The sequence below is a fragment of the Strix uralensis genome, chromosome 2, assembly GCF_047716275.1.
Source record: "Strix uralensis isolate ZFMK-TIS-50842 chromosome 2, bStrUra1, whole genome shotgun sequence".
NCBI lineage: Eukaryota > Metazoa > Chordata > Aves > Strigiformes > Strigidae > Strix > Strix uralensis.
Genome location: NC_133973.1, coordinates 119,818,890 through 119,834,019, shown reverse-complemented (window position 1 = coordinate 119,834,019; position 15,130 = coordinate 119,818,890). Strand labels below are relative to the sequence as shown.

At 42.2% G+C, this 15,130-nt stretch overlaps 1 protein-coding gene across 1 annotated transcript in view; it reads right to left on the bottom strand.

Moving 5' to 3' along the window:
- ARHGAP20 (Rho GTPase activating protein 20) overlaps positions 1 to 15,130 on the bottom strand; it is a 62,050-nt gene that overhangs the window by 29,130 nt on the left and 17,790 nt on the right. The window contains 1 exon segment of the mRNA XM_074861033.1: positions 2,941 to 3,111. Within this exon segment, the coding sequence (XP_074717134.1) occupies positions 2,941 to 3,111 (171 nt within the window).

Here is a 15,130-nt window from a genome sequence, read left to right as displayed (position 1 = left end):
GCTGTTAACAGATGGAAGATTAACTTCTCACTAGATTTGCTAATCTCCTTAATAGGACCCTCTGACACCATTAATGGATCTACTCTGAGGTTGCTACTGTAATTCCATGTATACACTGAACCATTAATTTCTATGTGCAGCCACACTGGGAAAATAACCTTAAAATGCATGTGTATATATGCATGTATGTATTACAAAGAAGAAAGAGGAAGCCATTCCCCTCTTCCTCCTATACAAAAACTTACGTGAGAAACCTTGATCATTGAACTGACAGACCCTTGAAATACTTACTCTACCAAATAAAAGCACATGCTCTCTGTAAGAAATCTAATCAATATATAGAAAACAGTATAACATTTTACATACTTTGGTTTAGTGAGAAAAACTTTTTCAATCAATTTATGACTTAATCCTCAATGAAGGCAGTAAAGGACAGGGCAGCAGAGAGAGAAGCACAGCATGTGAGTATTATTATTATATTTTATAAGTTGGCTTAATGCATGATCTGAAAAGATAACAGTCTACATTTCAAAAATTATTAGAAAGTAGCAGAAAATGAACCTACAGACACCTTGTCCAAAGTCATACATAGACCAGTTGTGGAGAGGACTTACCTCCCACAAATTTCCATGGGAGCAATGCCAATTAGCTGCCTTTAAGCAGGAGCTCAGTGCTGTACAGGAGTTTACTCAGCAAGCTCAGAGGACACAAGACACTTGTTGCTCTCTTTAGGAAAAACTTGTGCCTGTTTGCTGATCATACAAAGTCTAATTATACATGAGCTCCCTTTGTACAGTGACTAGCTACCCGCAGCTGAGCCGACACCAGTACAGCACTGAGCTGAACCTAAGATATCTTAGGTGTTCATATGCCCCAAGCTGAAAAACTACTTAACACAGAAGAGTATTACAAATTTTTAGCACCTTTACAAGGAATAATTCTGAAGTTGTCAGATTCAACTGTATCATCAATTCTGTCCTGGTGACCTGCTGCCTTGACTCTGTATCAGCTATTAAAAAGTCAGTAACAATCAATAGTCATGGCCACATAGCAATACACACCACTCAGGTTTTCGCTCTAGGAATCAGCAATGGTATTTTAGTGTGAGATAGACTTAAAAATACTGATTTTTAAGTAGTATTCATTAGTGACAGCTCTGATGCTTTAATTGCTGACAGGGCAGCTGTAGAGAGAACATCCCAATTAGTTCTTTAAATTACATGAAGTAATATCATAATATCACCAAAAATACTATTTTTACCATTTCTAGCAAAGACTTGCCCCCCTCCCTCTTTTTCACATGCAGAAGCACAATTTGTTCTCTTCCATCTTCTTCAAACATTGCAGACTCTTCACCACATTAAATCAAATGCTGTAAGAGACATTATTACTCCCTGGGGACCAGATTTTGGAGTGGTTACACTGAGTAGTACTTTCCTATGCAAAGAGTCGCACTGGGACCCAGCCGAACCTGCAGTAACGTGCAGCTCAGCCTGGGGTTGTAACATTGCTTCTGGTCAGCATGCTGACCAGCAAGGGGGGGATTAACCTCTCCTGACTTTAGTCTTCTACAATTTAGGAGCTAAGCTAGTGGACTATGACTGCTGAATAGCCAGTGGAACGAGTGAGAGACCCCCAAGAGCATGACTCCACTCATCCACTGTCAACACTCTTACAGGGCCAGGTGAGTTCACTGCAGGAAGGTGTTGGTTTTCTGTCAGTGACTGTAAGAGAAGCCTAGAAGCCTAGGTAAATTGCAAATGTTTATCATTTTAAGGCTTAAATTAGGTGAGGTGAATCCCATCCTAAACAAGACACAAACATAAATAAATACAGTAACAATGCTATTACTGCTACTGCTGGTAGGATAGCAAGATTTCCCCTAAATATCCTTATGCTCACCACCCACCCGTAGTGGAACATGTTTGGGGTAAAATATCCTCTGTGTTGTCACACCACATCAAGTGAGATAGTTCAACTGGAAGGGTTACATTTACCATGTGTGATTCAAATGGACAGAGCTCAGATTTCTACAGAAAACACAGATTTATTCTGGCTGTTCCCAGAAGCCTCTGAAACAATTGTTTAAGCGAAAAGACACATTGCAAAAGCTCAGGATTCACATTGAGATTACCCACCCTGTGAAACCACAAACACAGTGCCTAAGAGAATGAAGCTGCATCAGGATTTTTTATTATTATTTCCCCATAACCCATAACAACAAGTGAAAGCAACCTCTAAAATTGCCTTAAACCACAAATGCTGCATGAAGCTGGCATGCTAGATACAGCTTGTAAATGTGATTTAATTGTGAATGGTAGAGTGAATAATCAGAACTCAGCAGCAAGCCCGATTACACATGAACACTATCCAGACTGCTCAGCATCGCTTGCATTCCCCTTACCCTTGCTCCTCCTGGCACAGCACAACCTACAGAGACAGAGACTTCGATGCTGCCTGTAATCTCTATTTTTATACTGCTGCTCATCATTGGTGTGTATCAAAGCAGCTTCCAGGTAACTGTTAAGACCTCTAACCCCTCTGTGACACAGCCCCAGTGTTACGCACACCCCATACTGAAGATGACCTATCTAAAACACAACAGTCAGTTGAAGGCAGTGCAACAGACACCGCTGAGCACTGATGAGTCTTTTCTATAAAACTGTGCTCCCAAAGCAGGGAAGATGATACAACACAAGCAATATATTCAAGAACATCTGATACTTCTTTAAAATGTCGCATTCTTGAATTCCTCTATGGCTATGAGGTTTTCGAAGGTGCCTGGAGAGGTCAGGCACCTAACTTGCACTGACCAAATAGAAAGCTTTCTTATGACTTAGGGAAGATTTGCTACTAAAAAAGCATTATGGAAATCCATGCTATGCTCCACCAAGAAAAAGGGCTGTTCTGTAGGAGCAGTGCCTGAGGTGCCATACTCACTTGGACTTGGCAACAACCAGAAGGTCTGTGAAGAGGAAAAGGTGTCGCTCCTGGGTTTGTAGACCCGTCTTCAGCTGCACGTGGCCGTCCAGAATGAACGTTCGGTTGTGGCACATGAAAGACTGCACAAGTGGACATGCCTCTGGGCTGATGGGGGAGAAGCAGCCTTCCCTGCAAAAGGAAATAAAGAGAATAAAGGAAAGTAAATCAGCCGACTGCCTGTGAGTGAGAACCAGGCAGCAACTTCCCATACCCACTGTCAAAAGGCTATTTATTTGACCACATTTCAGTGAAAGGTGAGAGGGACAATGAAGATAATTCATCAGTCTGATTCTGACAGAAAATCTGCTAGGGACTGTCTTCGCTGAGTCTTTTACAGCCCAAGCACATGGATAGTATTTAGCAAAGGACAATAATTTAAATATAGCCCTCTTCATTTTGTCTATTTGTATTTGTCTCCCTTTGTATTGAAGGGAATACAGAGAAAATACTGTACCTTCTGTAGGTTCTCCATAAAGAGAGAGGAGTCATATACATGATGAATGGATAACTGCACACCCGCCTTTGTCAGAAGAGGACTCATATTCGGGGTTAAAAGCAATTTGAAGAAATTATTCAGAACCACAGGCAAACATAAAGTGTGACTGAACCTTGCTAGAGACAGACCATGTACCAGATGCACCATGAGAAGAGGCTGCTCAGCCTCTCTCTCTCTCCCAGCACACAACCCACAAGCATTGAAGTAAGCTCCTGTCAGAGGGCTTGGCTGTGTGACTGGAGCAGAGCTATGCTAGCCTGTGGCTGTGCTGTGCAGGGGCTGCTGGAAAATCCAAACCCAGGTCTATGGGGGAAAGATCAGGCTCCCTCCTAGAAGACACTGATCTTTTCTGAGGAGGTATCAAGTAGGTTGCAGTCCAAGTTTGCTGATGGTGGAGACATGATTACCTCAACCCCTCCTGGTCTAACTGTTCTACATGAAGTAATTGAATAGTTATTGAAGCAGAAATGAGAGTTTCTCTAGCACAATGGTCAGCTCAGTCACCCAGACAGGATATGTCTAGTTTCTGAGCCTTGCCCTAACAAACGTCTATTTATACAGAGCTGAACTGAATGAATGTGAGGGTCTGAGGGGAGGACACTCCTCCTCTAGGGCTCTCTAGAAGCTGGTTGCAGTTCAAGCTCTCCCTTGGAAAGCCAGAGATATGGCTTCAAATTCTCCCAGGCAGGTGAGAGAACTGAACCTGGGTCTCCTACACCCTGGTGTACTTTAAATAATTAATTTCTGGATTAAAACCAGGATCCATTAGCATCTTTACTCACAATTTTTAAATGCAACTTTTCAATTATTTGCTTTTCCTAGAGGTGCCTCCAATTGAACCATTTCCTTTTGGTTGAATCAATCAGTTAAATTTTTATTCAAATGTATTTACTTATTTTTTCTTGTTAAGAAAAAGAAAAATTAAGCTAACACTTGGCAGGATCCGTTTGGCAAGGAAAGGCTGAAGCGAGCAGCTTCACAATTATAGTTTATTCCTGGTCCTGCTGGAATGGATGACAAACACCTAGTGACTTTGCTGGGAGAAGAAATGGACTTATACAGTGAAAGTCACAAAACAAATGGCAGAGATATGAAAGAAAACAAGAGCGAACGGAGAAAATCTTCAAAGAAGGTCATAAACCTTCTTGTACCTCTCGTAGAGCCTGGATGATTCCCAGCCCTCCTCTCCTTGATGCCTGTGGCTGGATTACTCAGGAAATTATTTAGGAAGTCCTGACAGCTGGGAGAGAAAGGATAAACTCTGAGATTGGCTTACATTAGCAGCACTCACTTTCACTGATCTGGAAGGGGCTGGTGAGGATCTCTACCTGATGGGGAGAGACTTGTTTGGCCTTGGATTCCCCTTTCTGTCTGGGAGCCTGAGTTTTTGGAAGAATTCCTCAACTTGTCTTAAACTGTGTCCTAATCTTGTCTTTCATTACCTACCTGCTCAGCGAAGACAGAAAGAAGAGGAATGACTTTCAGAATTAATAATGCAAAACTAAGTTATTTGATCATTCCTAAGTAGAAGGGGTGTCCAGGAGTGTGGAGGTTAAAGCAGAGAGAGGAGTTTTGGTCCAATACAACAGTGACACATTCTGTGAGGCCAGCAACAGGAGTCAGGGGAACAGCAAGCATCCCTCCTACCCTGGCACTTCCGTGGGACTGGGAATTCACCAATTCACCAGTTTATCAGTGACTGATAGGTTACCGGGACTCAATTTCATAAACTCCCTAGCAGCACTTGGCACAGAAACTTAAGCAGAAATCAGGAATTATGATGAATCCATCTGCGTGAAAGCCATGCATGGCCTTTACCTCAAAGGTTAAGTCAGGGGAATACTCACTTTTATCAGAACCCAGCTGTGGTGGTTTAGGTCCTGCTGGGGTTCGAGACCATGCAGCCGCTGCCCCTCCCCCACAAAGGGAGTGAAATACAAAGCCCCAGGGCTGAGATAAGGAGAGGTTTAATACAACAGTGCAACAGCAACAAAACAAACAACAACAATAACAATAATAATAATAACAATGAACAGAGCAAGATATGTACCAATACAGCAGTGAGAGCAGAGAGATCGCATAACACACGCGTTCACCGATTCTCCCGCGCTCCCGCTTCCACGCATGGAGGCGATGTCAGCATGATATTGAATAACCCGGCTAGAGGGCTAGAGCTTCCCCCCACTGCTGGGGAAACTTAACCCTATCCTAGCTAAACCAGGACACCAGCAAAAACAATACTTAGAGAAAAACCCTTTCATGTTACACTGCTGTAACCAAATCAGCAGAAACATTCATAAAATCATACTGAAGTGCCTGCCCCTACTGACGATCCTGTAGGATCAGGCTCTTGTGTCTCCATATAGACAACTCTATTTGATTATCCTGTTTATACATTTTCTACATCCTGATTTTTAAGCCCAGGAACCTCCCAAATTAAGCCAAGCAAAATCTGTGTCATATAGGTAAGCAAATGAAGGTGTAGTAGGGTTATTAATGCCAGCAGGATCAAGCAAATTGAACTTGGTTTTAGAACAAGAAAATGCAATAACATAAATCAGTTATTTTAATGAAATCTGCCTTTTGACCCAGTGCCTTTCAAGCATATCTATCATCGGAACTCTAATAAGCATTCTCACTACTTTAATAGAGTTTACCTGATAAACCTTATTTAAAAAAAAGTTAAAATATTCTCTTCCTTTGAAACAAAATGGAAAAAATTAAAGCCATTAATTCATCCAGAACTTTCTAAAGCCCCAGGATGAAAGAACATGGAGGAAATTCACCGGCAATGACAAAAATATCTTTTGGAAAGCATGCTTTTGATCCTCTCAATTAATGTTCCATTGTTACAAGACATGAATGAAACCCAAGTTTTGTTACATTGACGAAAATGCAGATCAGCTATACCCTCAGGTGTAGGGATTTATACAAGAGGTATTTTTGGAGTTCAGTTTTTAATGGCTCAATGATTTTTCTGGTCTAATTTTGAAAAAGTGCTAAGCACTTAAATACTGATTCTTTGAAAATTCCTTTTAATAGAATTATGCAAAACTCAGTACTTAAGTCAATGCAATTTCTGATATAATTTAAAAAGTAAAAGTGATGTAGGGTCTTCTCTGCCTTCTCTGTGTTTCCCTAAAATTCATTCTGTGATTAACACATGTAAAAACTCCACAAAGTAACATCTTTCCAGTTTGGCAGAAAAAAAAGCCATCATCTGGGTTTGTTAAGAAGGAACTGTGAATTGATTCCTGAAAGATGAGGATATCCTGCTCAGTCAGCAATCAGCCATGTTTCACTTTGTGTAGAAGCAAGGTTGATACTGATGTTTACATGGCACTGCCATTGTAAAGCTCTAGTCTCAAGTAGACATTTCTTCCTAAAAGTACTGGGGGTCTGAAATTTCCATGTGTGGTTTTAACCAAGGAGTAAATGCTGTAATTTGAGGATATCTACAGAGATATTCTTGAGTTATTCAGGAAAAGACTAAAATCACTGTACTTGTTGAAATTAGTAGAAAGAGGATTGAAAACTTTTCTCCTGGCATTTCCAGAACTTAAAATTTTTACACCTATTATTTTTCAAATTAATCAAAATAGGTATTTTGTGCCTACTCAAAAGACACAATGATTTAAAAGAACTCATCAATTTTGTAGGTGTAATATACAAAGTTGAAATCCAAAATACTCAACCAAACACCGAAAAATACATCTTCGTTGCATTCAGTGTGAAAGCAAACACATCACTGCTCACTTCATCAATCCTGTATTTACCAGAAACCACAAAAGCACAAAAAATACTTCTTCTTTCCCCTGCAGAGCTTCCTTGGGGTTTCTCAGTAAAACTGATACCTGAATGGCATGACCCCCAAAATATTTATTCTTGGTGTAATAGAGATGTCAACTTCATTCTCTATTGGTAGTGAGAACAATGAAAGAAATTATACTTTCTTTCCAAAGGAGAGTTTAAGAGCACATGTTAAGTGGTTACTAAATCCATGATCCAAATGTCATTTCCACCAATAGAAAGCTTTCCCTTGATTTCAGTCAATGATGTCTTCAGCTTATCTATGATTTAGATTAAGCTATAAGATGCCTCAGGGGAACAATGTGTTCCACGGTACCTAAGCTGGAATGACCTATTGCAGGTATCTCAGACATCCCTCTCACAGACTGTTCATGCTCCATCCTAAATCTCACCCCATTGTTTTGGTTATTGTTCTCTGCCAGAACTTATGTCCACTGATATCTCGGCAGCCACAGAAGTTGATTTCCTCTTATGATGCAGCAGCAATGTTTTCCGCACAACTGATACCCACTGAAATAAAATATCACTTTGCTCTTAAACCTCTGAAGTCTTTCACAAGAGGTAGGTGAGAAATGCACCTTTTTATTAGCAGAGCAGTAAAATGGCAGCTATTCAAAAGGCTGAAGTCTGTGTCAGCACAGCCACATGAGAGGCTGCACTTGGTCTGTCAAACACATACATAATACCTTTCCAAACTCCTCTCACAGTGAACAACTTAGCCTATACTCATTTCATACATAGATACCATAAGCAAAAATTCTGCATGCTTGTGCCAGTGCTGAAGTCCAGGTAAGGACGAGAAGCTCTTTCCAGTTTTGTGCCTACACACACAGAGCTTGCAGCTTGCAGCATAAACCTAAGCTTGTTTTGGCTACAGGCTAGAGAGGCCACCAAGCAGATCACCTGCCAACCCTCCTCAGGGTGTTCAGAGACAACGGACTTATTTTGTATATCTCAAAGGCCAGTTTTGGATGGGTTTAAGAAACCAGCAGTTTATCTTTTAGGAAAAACAAAGACAACGAATTTTCAACTTCAGTCTCTCTCAGTAAAGCATTTACTTTACCATCACTGAGGCACAGCATTAGGCTAGAGCAACCCACTGAGAGAAGCAGGAGTTATTCACATCCTTTCAAGGCTGACGAAAACAGCAGCTATCTGCACAGTAAGAAACGTCTACAGCCCAGCCCACATTATGGATTTTTGCCAAAATGGATTTATCAGTCAGGGATGACATGTGATTTGTGACCAGCAAAGATACCCCCAAAAGCATCCCCGATCTAGAAGTCAAGTTCCTTCATTTTCTTAATAGAGCTTACACTGGAAATCAGGTAACAATATTTGCACTTTTTTTTCTGTGCTTCCTACTCAGACCCTTAAGCTCCTAAAAATTCCTGTGAGAAGGAACTTCAATAGCAGTTTAATAGATGCTTGTTTCATATTTCTGCTAATGAGGCAGGCCCTTCTAACTGGAGCTTGGAAGCCAACATGGTTTACCACTGGAAATCCTTTAACACATAAGACATATTACCCATACCGTGGGGCTAGAGGGTATTTTGCATTCAAGGTAATTAACTTAATAACCTATTGAAAACAATTCTTTAACCAACCAAAAGAAAAGAGCTCCAATTCGGTGTGCAAGAGCTACTTGTCTCCCCTGAGATAAGGTGGAAAAAAACCCCAAACCTGTAACACAGTAGTGAGTATTGATCTGCCTTGCAGGGCTGCTTATAGTGCACTCAAGTGCAATATTAACATTTCAGGACTTCAACACATATCTGATTTCATCATAAACGATAGTTTGGACGTGACTTGTACCGTTTCCTAGCCAACTTGACAAAATCAACATAGCAGATCATCATGTTCTATATGCAAAATAGAAAAGTGAAAAACGAAGTGAAAGAAGAGCTTTTCTTGTACACTGAAACCAAATGCCCATGCTTGGGACAGAACACAAGACAATAGAGATGGTCCTGTTCATGCTCCTGATGAATTTAGCCTCCATCACGCTGACAGCTCATTAAAGCACATGGCTGGAAGAGTCACTCCCCATGTGTGGCTGGGGAGAGCAAGGAGGCTATAACTGCTTTACACACAGCAGATCTACTTCTGAAATTTATCATCAAGGGACTTTGTCTTTGAAAAACAGTTGTGAACAAGCAAAGTCCAGTGCAGGTGCTTGATCATTTGCTCAAACCAGCTATAGATGGAAAGGGGCAGAAACTGGGAGATACTACATGGTTCTGCACATTAACATTATCTAGCTGGAGATGTCCTTGAAACATGGCTTCCGGCTTGGCACAAACCCACAAACCATTTATAGACAGAGCAAGGAGCTTAAAACAGGGATGTCAACAGCCATGCTCAGTTCCCAGGACTTGCTCAGCCCAGCCCGCCCTCTCCCCACTACTTGGGGTCTGGCATGGCCACACAAAGACCCACTGGCTTCAGGGCTGAGCACTCGTAGCTCCTTTTGCTGTGAACAAGGCTCCATGCAGACAAGGTTCACCCACACAGAGCAATCTGCAGCTCAGAGCCCTATTTAGACAGACAGATTATATAAAAAAAAAAAAAAATCCTCTGCATTTTTAAAGGTGCTAACTATTCCCTACTGTCACTGCCTTCCAGCTATGACCAGTGCCCTCGGCAAGTCACCCACGTGCTCAGGATCTTCCCACTTTAACTCCTCATGTTTCAGAATATGCATTTCATCTAAATTTACATGGTACTTTAATAAATTGTAATTATACCTGGAGGGTGAAAGTAAGCACAAAAAATATCAGCCTGAAGGGTAGGAGTGTTTTCCAGGAAGGTGGTAGGTAAGATATGGGCCAACACAAAGTTAGTATGCTGTTGTAATCTTACACTGACTATTTATAGAAGGGACTTGGATAGACAAGCATAAAACTCTCTTAATCACATGGGCTGCCAACCCATTTCTGAAAATCTGCTGTCAACTTGATCCCTGCTATGCTAAGGGAGCTTCTTTCTGAGGATGCTGGACATGTTTGCTTGCTGTTATCTATGGCAAATCTTATAGAGCTGAAGCAGTACTTTGTGAAAACAGTGCAGCATTCCAGAAATAGCAAGTCTATTTTCTGCAGCACTCTGTTAAAGTCCCCTAGGCCATTGCCATCACGTACAGTAGCTTTTGTACAATGAAACAAGTGAGATCTGCTTGGTTTTTCAAAGAGCATTAGTTACTAAGTATTAAAATCCATGTTCCTACTTTATAAGTGTGCTTTACTGGTTGCAACTTCTTTTTTATGAGGAATGTATGTGAACAAATACAAGGCAGTCACCTCTCACCCCTGCGTTTTCCCTTATGGACTGCGCCTGTGGATCTCACAGAAAGCCCTCTGCGTTGGAGCACACATCAGCCCCAGCTCACAGCCTCTAGCACAGGGCTATCCTCACTCTGCCCATGTCAGCGGCTGGACCCCAGCAAGCTGCAGCGGGAAGCACTGCACTCAAGATAAAGCAGTGAGTCCCAATAGGGTCGGAGAGCCTTTGGATCCAAATGCACTGCAAGCCCCTCTCCAGCACAAGCAGGGCAAGCACAAGCCTGGATAACAGAAGGAAGATGAATATTAATAGAGATTGGGAGCAAGTTTTGCTCCGATAAATAGATAAATTTACATTTTAGGGCAGAAATCAAGGCTAACACATATCTAGATAATCAGGTACCACTCCTCTGCTTCTAAAACTCAGTGTAAACATTTTAGTTCAAAATACATTGAGAAAATATACCAATTTAAATTATTCTAGGAATCTAAAAGTTGCCTTGTGTCTGAAATCATCTTTGCATGATGTCAAAATCTTATTAAAAGTAATAAAAACTATTATGATGAATAACGCGATTTACACTAAATGTTCCAGGTGTCGAGGCACGTAACTGTAATATTTTTCTGTAGTCTTCCAAAAATCAGTAAACAATTAAGACTTCCAGTAAAATATCACATAGCTGTAGGGTAAAATGCATCATTAAAAAAAATCCTCACACATTTCAGAATGGAAGCTTGGCAGCTTAACTGAAAACAAACTGCACTTAAGTAATTTCTACATAGCCAAAAGGACAATATTCTCTGCAGAGCAAATATGTACTACAGTGCAGTGGCTGGAGACAGGAAACACGCTTGTGGTTTGGTTTGCTTCCAAGGTTTTTTGTTTTATTTTAACAAACAGCTGCAAGGTGTTTACTCTGAAAATTTAGCACAAGGGCAAAATTCTCTATTGGTATAAATTAGCACCACATATTTTGGTCATATTTTGCCTATTTCCACCAGAAAATAATTTAGTGCAAGTTATTTAAATCCTATTGAAAAGCTCTTGCAGTGTGGGTGTCCTCCAGTCCTGCTATACGGCTCTGCTAGCAATCAGCAAGTTCAAGGGCTTTTGGTCCAAGTCCCCCTGGGCAGGGGAGAGGTTTAGGGGAGGACATATTCACATGTAGAAGTCAATAAAACCTTTTTTGGCCTTTGGAAGAATTGATCCTCTGTTCCCCACTGCAGTTCCCACTCATTTTTACTGAGTGACATAGCAGCACCACCTTGAGTTGCTCTCCCATTCCAGTTGCACCAGGGAAATGCCATTCCAGGCATTGTCCACCCAAACAAAGATTTCATTGTTCAGAAGAAAAAAAGTCAGGAAAAAAGTGACCTTTGGGGGGACAAAAAAAGAAAGGAAAAAAAAAGGAAAAAAGTAGGATGAACAGAGGGCAAGAAAAGGCCAGAACTTAACATCCCAGCACTGCAGTTCTGCGCCATGGTTGTGTGGGCTTTTTGGAGCTTCTCATGGCTTACAAGAGGTCTGGAGGCATAGGCTACCTTTGCCACTTCCACCCCAGCTCCTTCCTACCCATTCCAAGGAGGCACACAGGAGAGCACTCTGGGATCTCAGTTTCACCCGTTTTTATTGCCTGTCTGTCACCTCACTCAATTACCAGGTAATTCCAGAAGGGCTGCTCATGGTCTCTCAAAGTCTCACTGCTCAACAGTCATTCCCCTTTAGCCTCTGATTTTCTCATTCTTCGAGAATTCAGCTAGGCTCTTCCCCTCCTCAGCTTGCGCCACCTAGGTAGAGTCTGCAGTTACTCCACAACAAGTTTTAAGAAAAACAAAAGCATTCAAAACAGTGCAAGACTTCAAATATGTGGCCAGGTAAAGTAAACCTGGAATCCATCAGCTGCTGTTTCCTGATTGACCCTTTTTCAGGAGAAAAGTTGCCAATTATAAACAAAGTAATCGCATACAAAGTGACCTATAAATAGCTGCAAGCACTGCCTTTAAAAGATAAGCCCCTTCACCATGCTTTATCCTCCTGCAAGTTGCAACGCTCATTGAAGCCGCTGCTGCCCAGCCTTGCCTGCATCCCCACAACGGTGGGACACTGTGGGGTGAAATCCACAAAGCTCCACCGTAGATGTGAAGGGAGGATCTGCCCAGCCCTTGTATTGGCTTAAGTTCTGAAGGACCACTTCCCTACGAGGGATGACCAATATGGGTGCTGCATGGAATTGTCACTTCACTGCACCTGTCCCAACTGTAACACGAACAAATCTGGCTTTGATTTGCCTCAAGGGCCTCAAACCATTTTTTAATACTAGTACTACAGCACAGGAATTATCCTATTACAGTGAAGAGATTACTTGATATGCCTGCCGCTGCCAGCTATTGCAAATGTAATGACCCAGATTCCTCAGGAACAGCCAGCAGACAAATTAGTTGCAGCCACATGCACCTGTTAGCTCTACTATAACTGCCTACATATTCGACGAGTTTTTCGCCTAGCTACTCAGGCAGGTTAGTCAGAGGTTTCTATTCCACCAGTGATCTCAGCTGGGGAAAAAAGCTGTTAGGGGATTCCCCACATCCTTGCACCTGATGGTGATTACCTAATGGAGAAGCAGGCACAGGCCAGTTGTCTACAAAGAACAGCAGCCTGGAGGAGTGGGAAACACAAGAGTCTTTCACATGATGACATTTTTCCCCATGTTTATTTGAGCCTTTGATATACCAGAAGAGCTTGCCTGTGTCTGATTAGTGATCTCCTTGGAGAAATGAGTGCCTTGACACACCACCCACTGGCAAATCTGTCCTGCTCTTGGACAGAAAAACTGAGGGGTATGGGTGTGAGGTTGCTTAGTCCAAAGGGCTCAGCAACTAAATGTGTTTCCAGAGGAGCTCTGATAAAATGAGATGCCTTGCAAAATATTGCATACAGTTCTACTACCAGAACACGCAGAGGGAAGAGAGGGAAGGAAGGTGAATGAAAGCTCTGATTATTCATTCAGGTGAAGGTCTTTACTGTTTTTTCTGCATTTGCTGAATAATCCTGCCATGAAGACTTAGGACGCACTTAGATGTGCTTAGATATACCTACTCCCTCTGAATACAGTCAGTGTTCAGTGCACAGGCTGCCTATAAAGCGCATGAGGACCCAAACCAGCACAATCATCTCAGTATTTGCAACCACTTTCAGCTAGGGGACAGGACAGGCTGAACATGGATGTGTCAGTGAGTCATATGCAGAAATAATCCTGGGAATGGCCATAGGCCTTTCCCCTCCCAGGTAAGTGCTTTTACCATTCATCTACAGAGCCAAGGTCGCTCCTGTGAACATAGAGTTTTTTGTCCCGGGAGCATTGCATGTCCTTCTACACAGTGGCCCAGCTTCAACTGCGTGAGGGAGAAGTAAAGTCTCCACTCACTCCAAATCTGCTTTAGTAGTTACTTCACTCTTCTTGGAAGCAGAATTGCCTAAGGAGGCAGAGAGCCGAACCTGGGTGATTAATTTCCATTGAAAGCACACCGATTTCGAGGCCAGCAGTTTTGCAAAGAGGTGGTCTGTGGAGACCTGCCTAAGGAAGAGGCTACAAATACCTACCATAGCTTACACTAAGCTTGCTGGATGGCACAAACATTGGTTGCAACACAGACTGTGGTGTCTCCCTGCCAAAATACCCAATGAGCCAGACTCCTTCCCACTTCAGCCCTGATACTGTGTTTTTGGAAACCACTGCCCTAAACAGTTACTAAAAAACACTCCAGAAAAGTGGACTCAGCCAGAGGCTTAGAAGAGAGCAACATTTGCAATAGTTTTTGTGAGGGCCTTGCTCTTGACCAGGTAGGTTAAATACGGTCTGTGGACTAGTGGATGGAGCTTCTGAGGAGCTTCTCATGAAGCAGCATTTAGTTCTTTGACACAGACCTGTTCAGTGCTGCCAGCAGTCATGCTGTACCGGGATGTGCAAAAGCACAACTCTAGGTGTTTGGGGAGCTCTGTGGTCAGTAGGAGAGTACCTAAACAACAGAGGCACTTGGAAGGTCAGGAAACCAGTAAGATGATGTTTTTTAACTCATGGTTTTAGATTCAGGTACCAAAATTATTCCCATGTCTTGCCCTTGAGGCTTATTATCCTTTATTTGATCTGGTCCCCAGTATTCAAACACTTAAGACATAGGCAGAGAAGAAATCTAAAGACAGACTGTTACTCCCGTGAGGTAATCACACTCCATGTGATTAAAAACTCCTCACCAGCAGTTTTGTGCTCCATGAGGAAGAAACTGGACCAGAAGAAGCAATGCCATACCAGCCAGGAGAGTTCAATGCGTATTTAATGCTGGCCCTTGTCAGAGGTGAGAGCACCAGAGGCTGCGCATCAGCCTGCACATCATTAGAGGCTTTCTGCTTGTTTACACAAGATAAATGATCGCAAAGCAGTCTGAGCAAGTCGATCTGTGATTTCCTCAGGTATGCCGCTGCCCAAACTGCTTGGCCAGACTGTCATTTGGCAGAGATTTTATTGTCTAAAATCAGGGATACACAATGGCTGGACAACAGCTG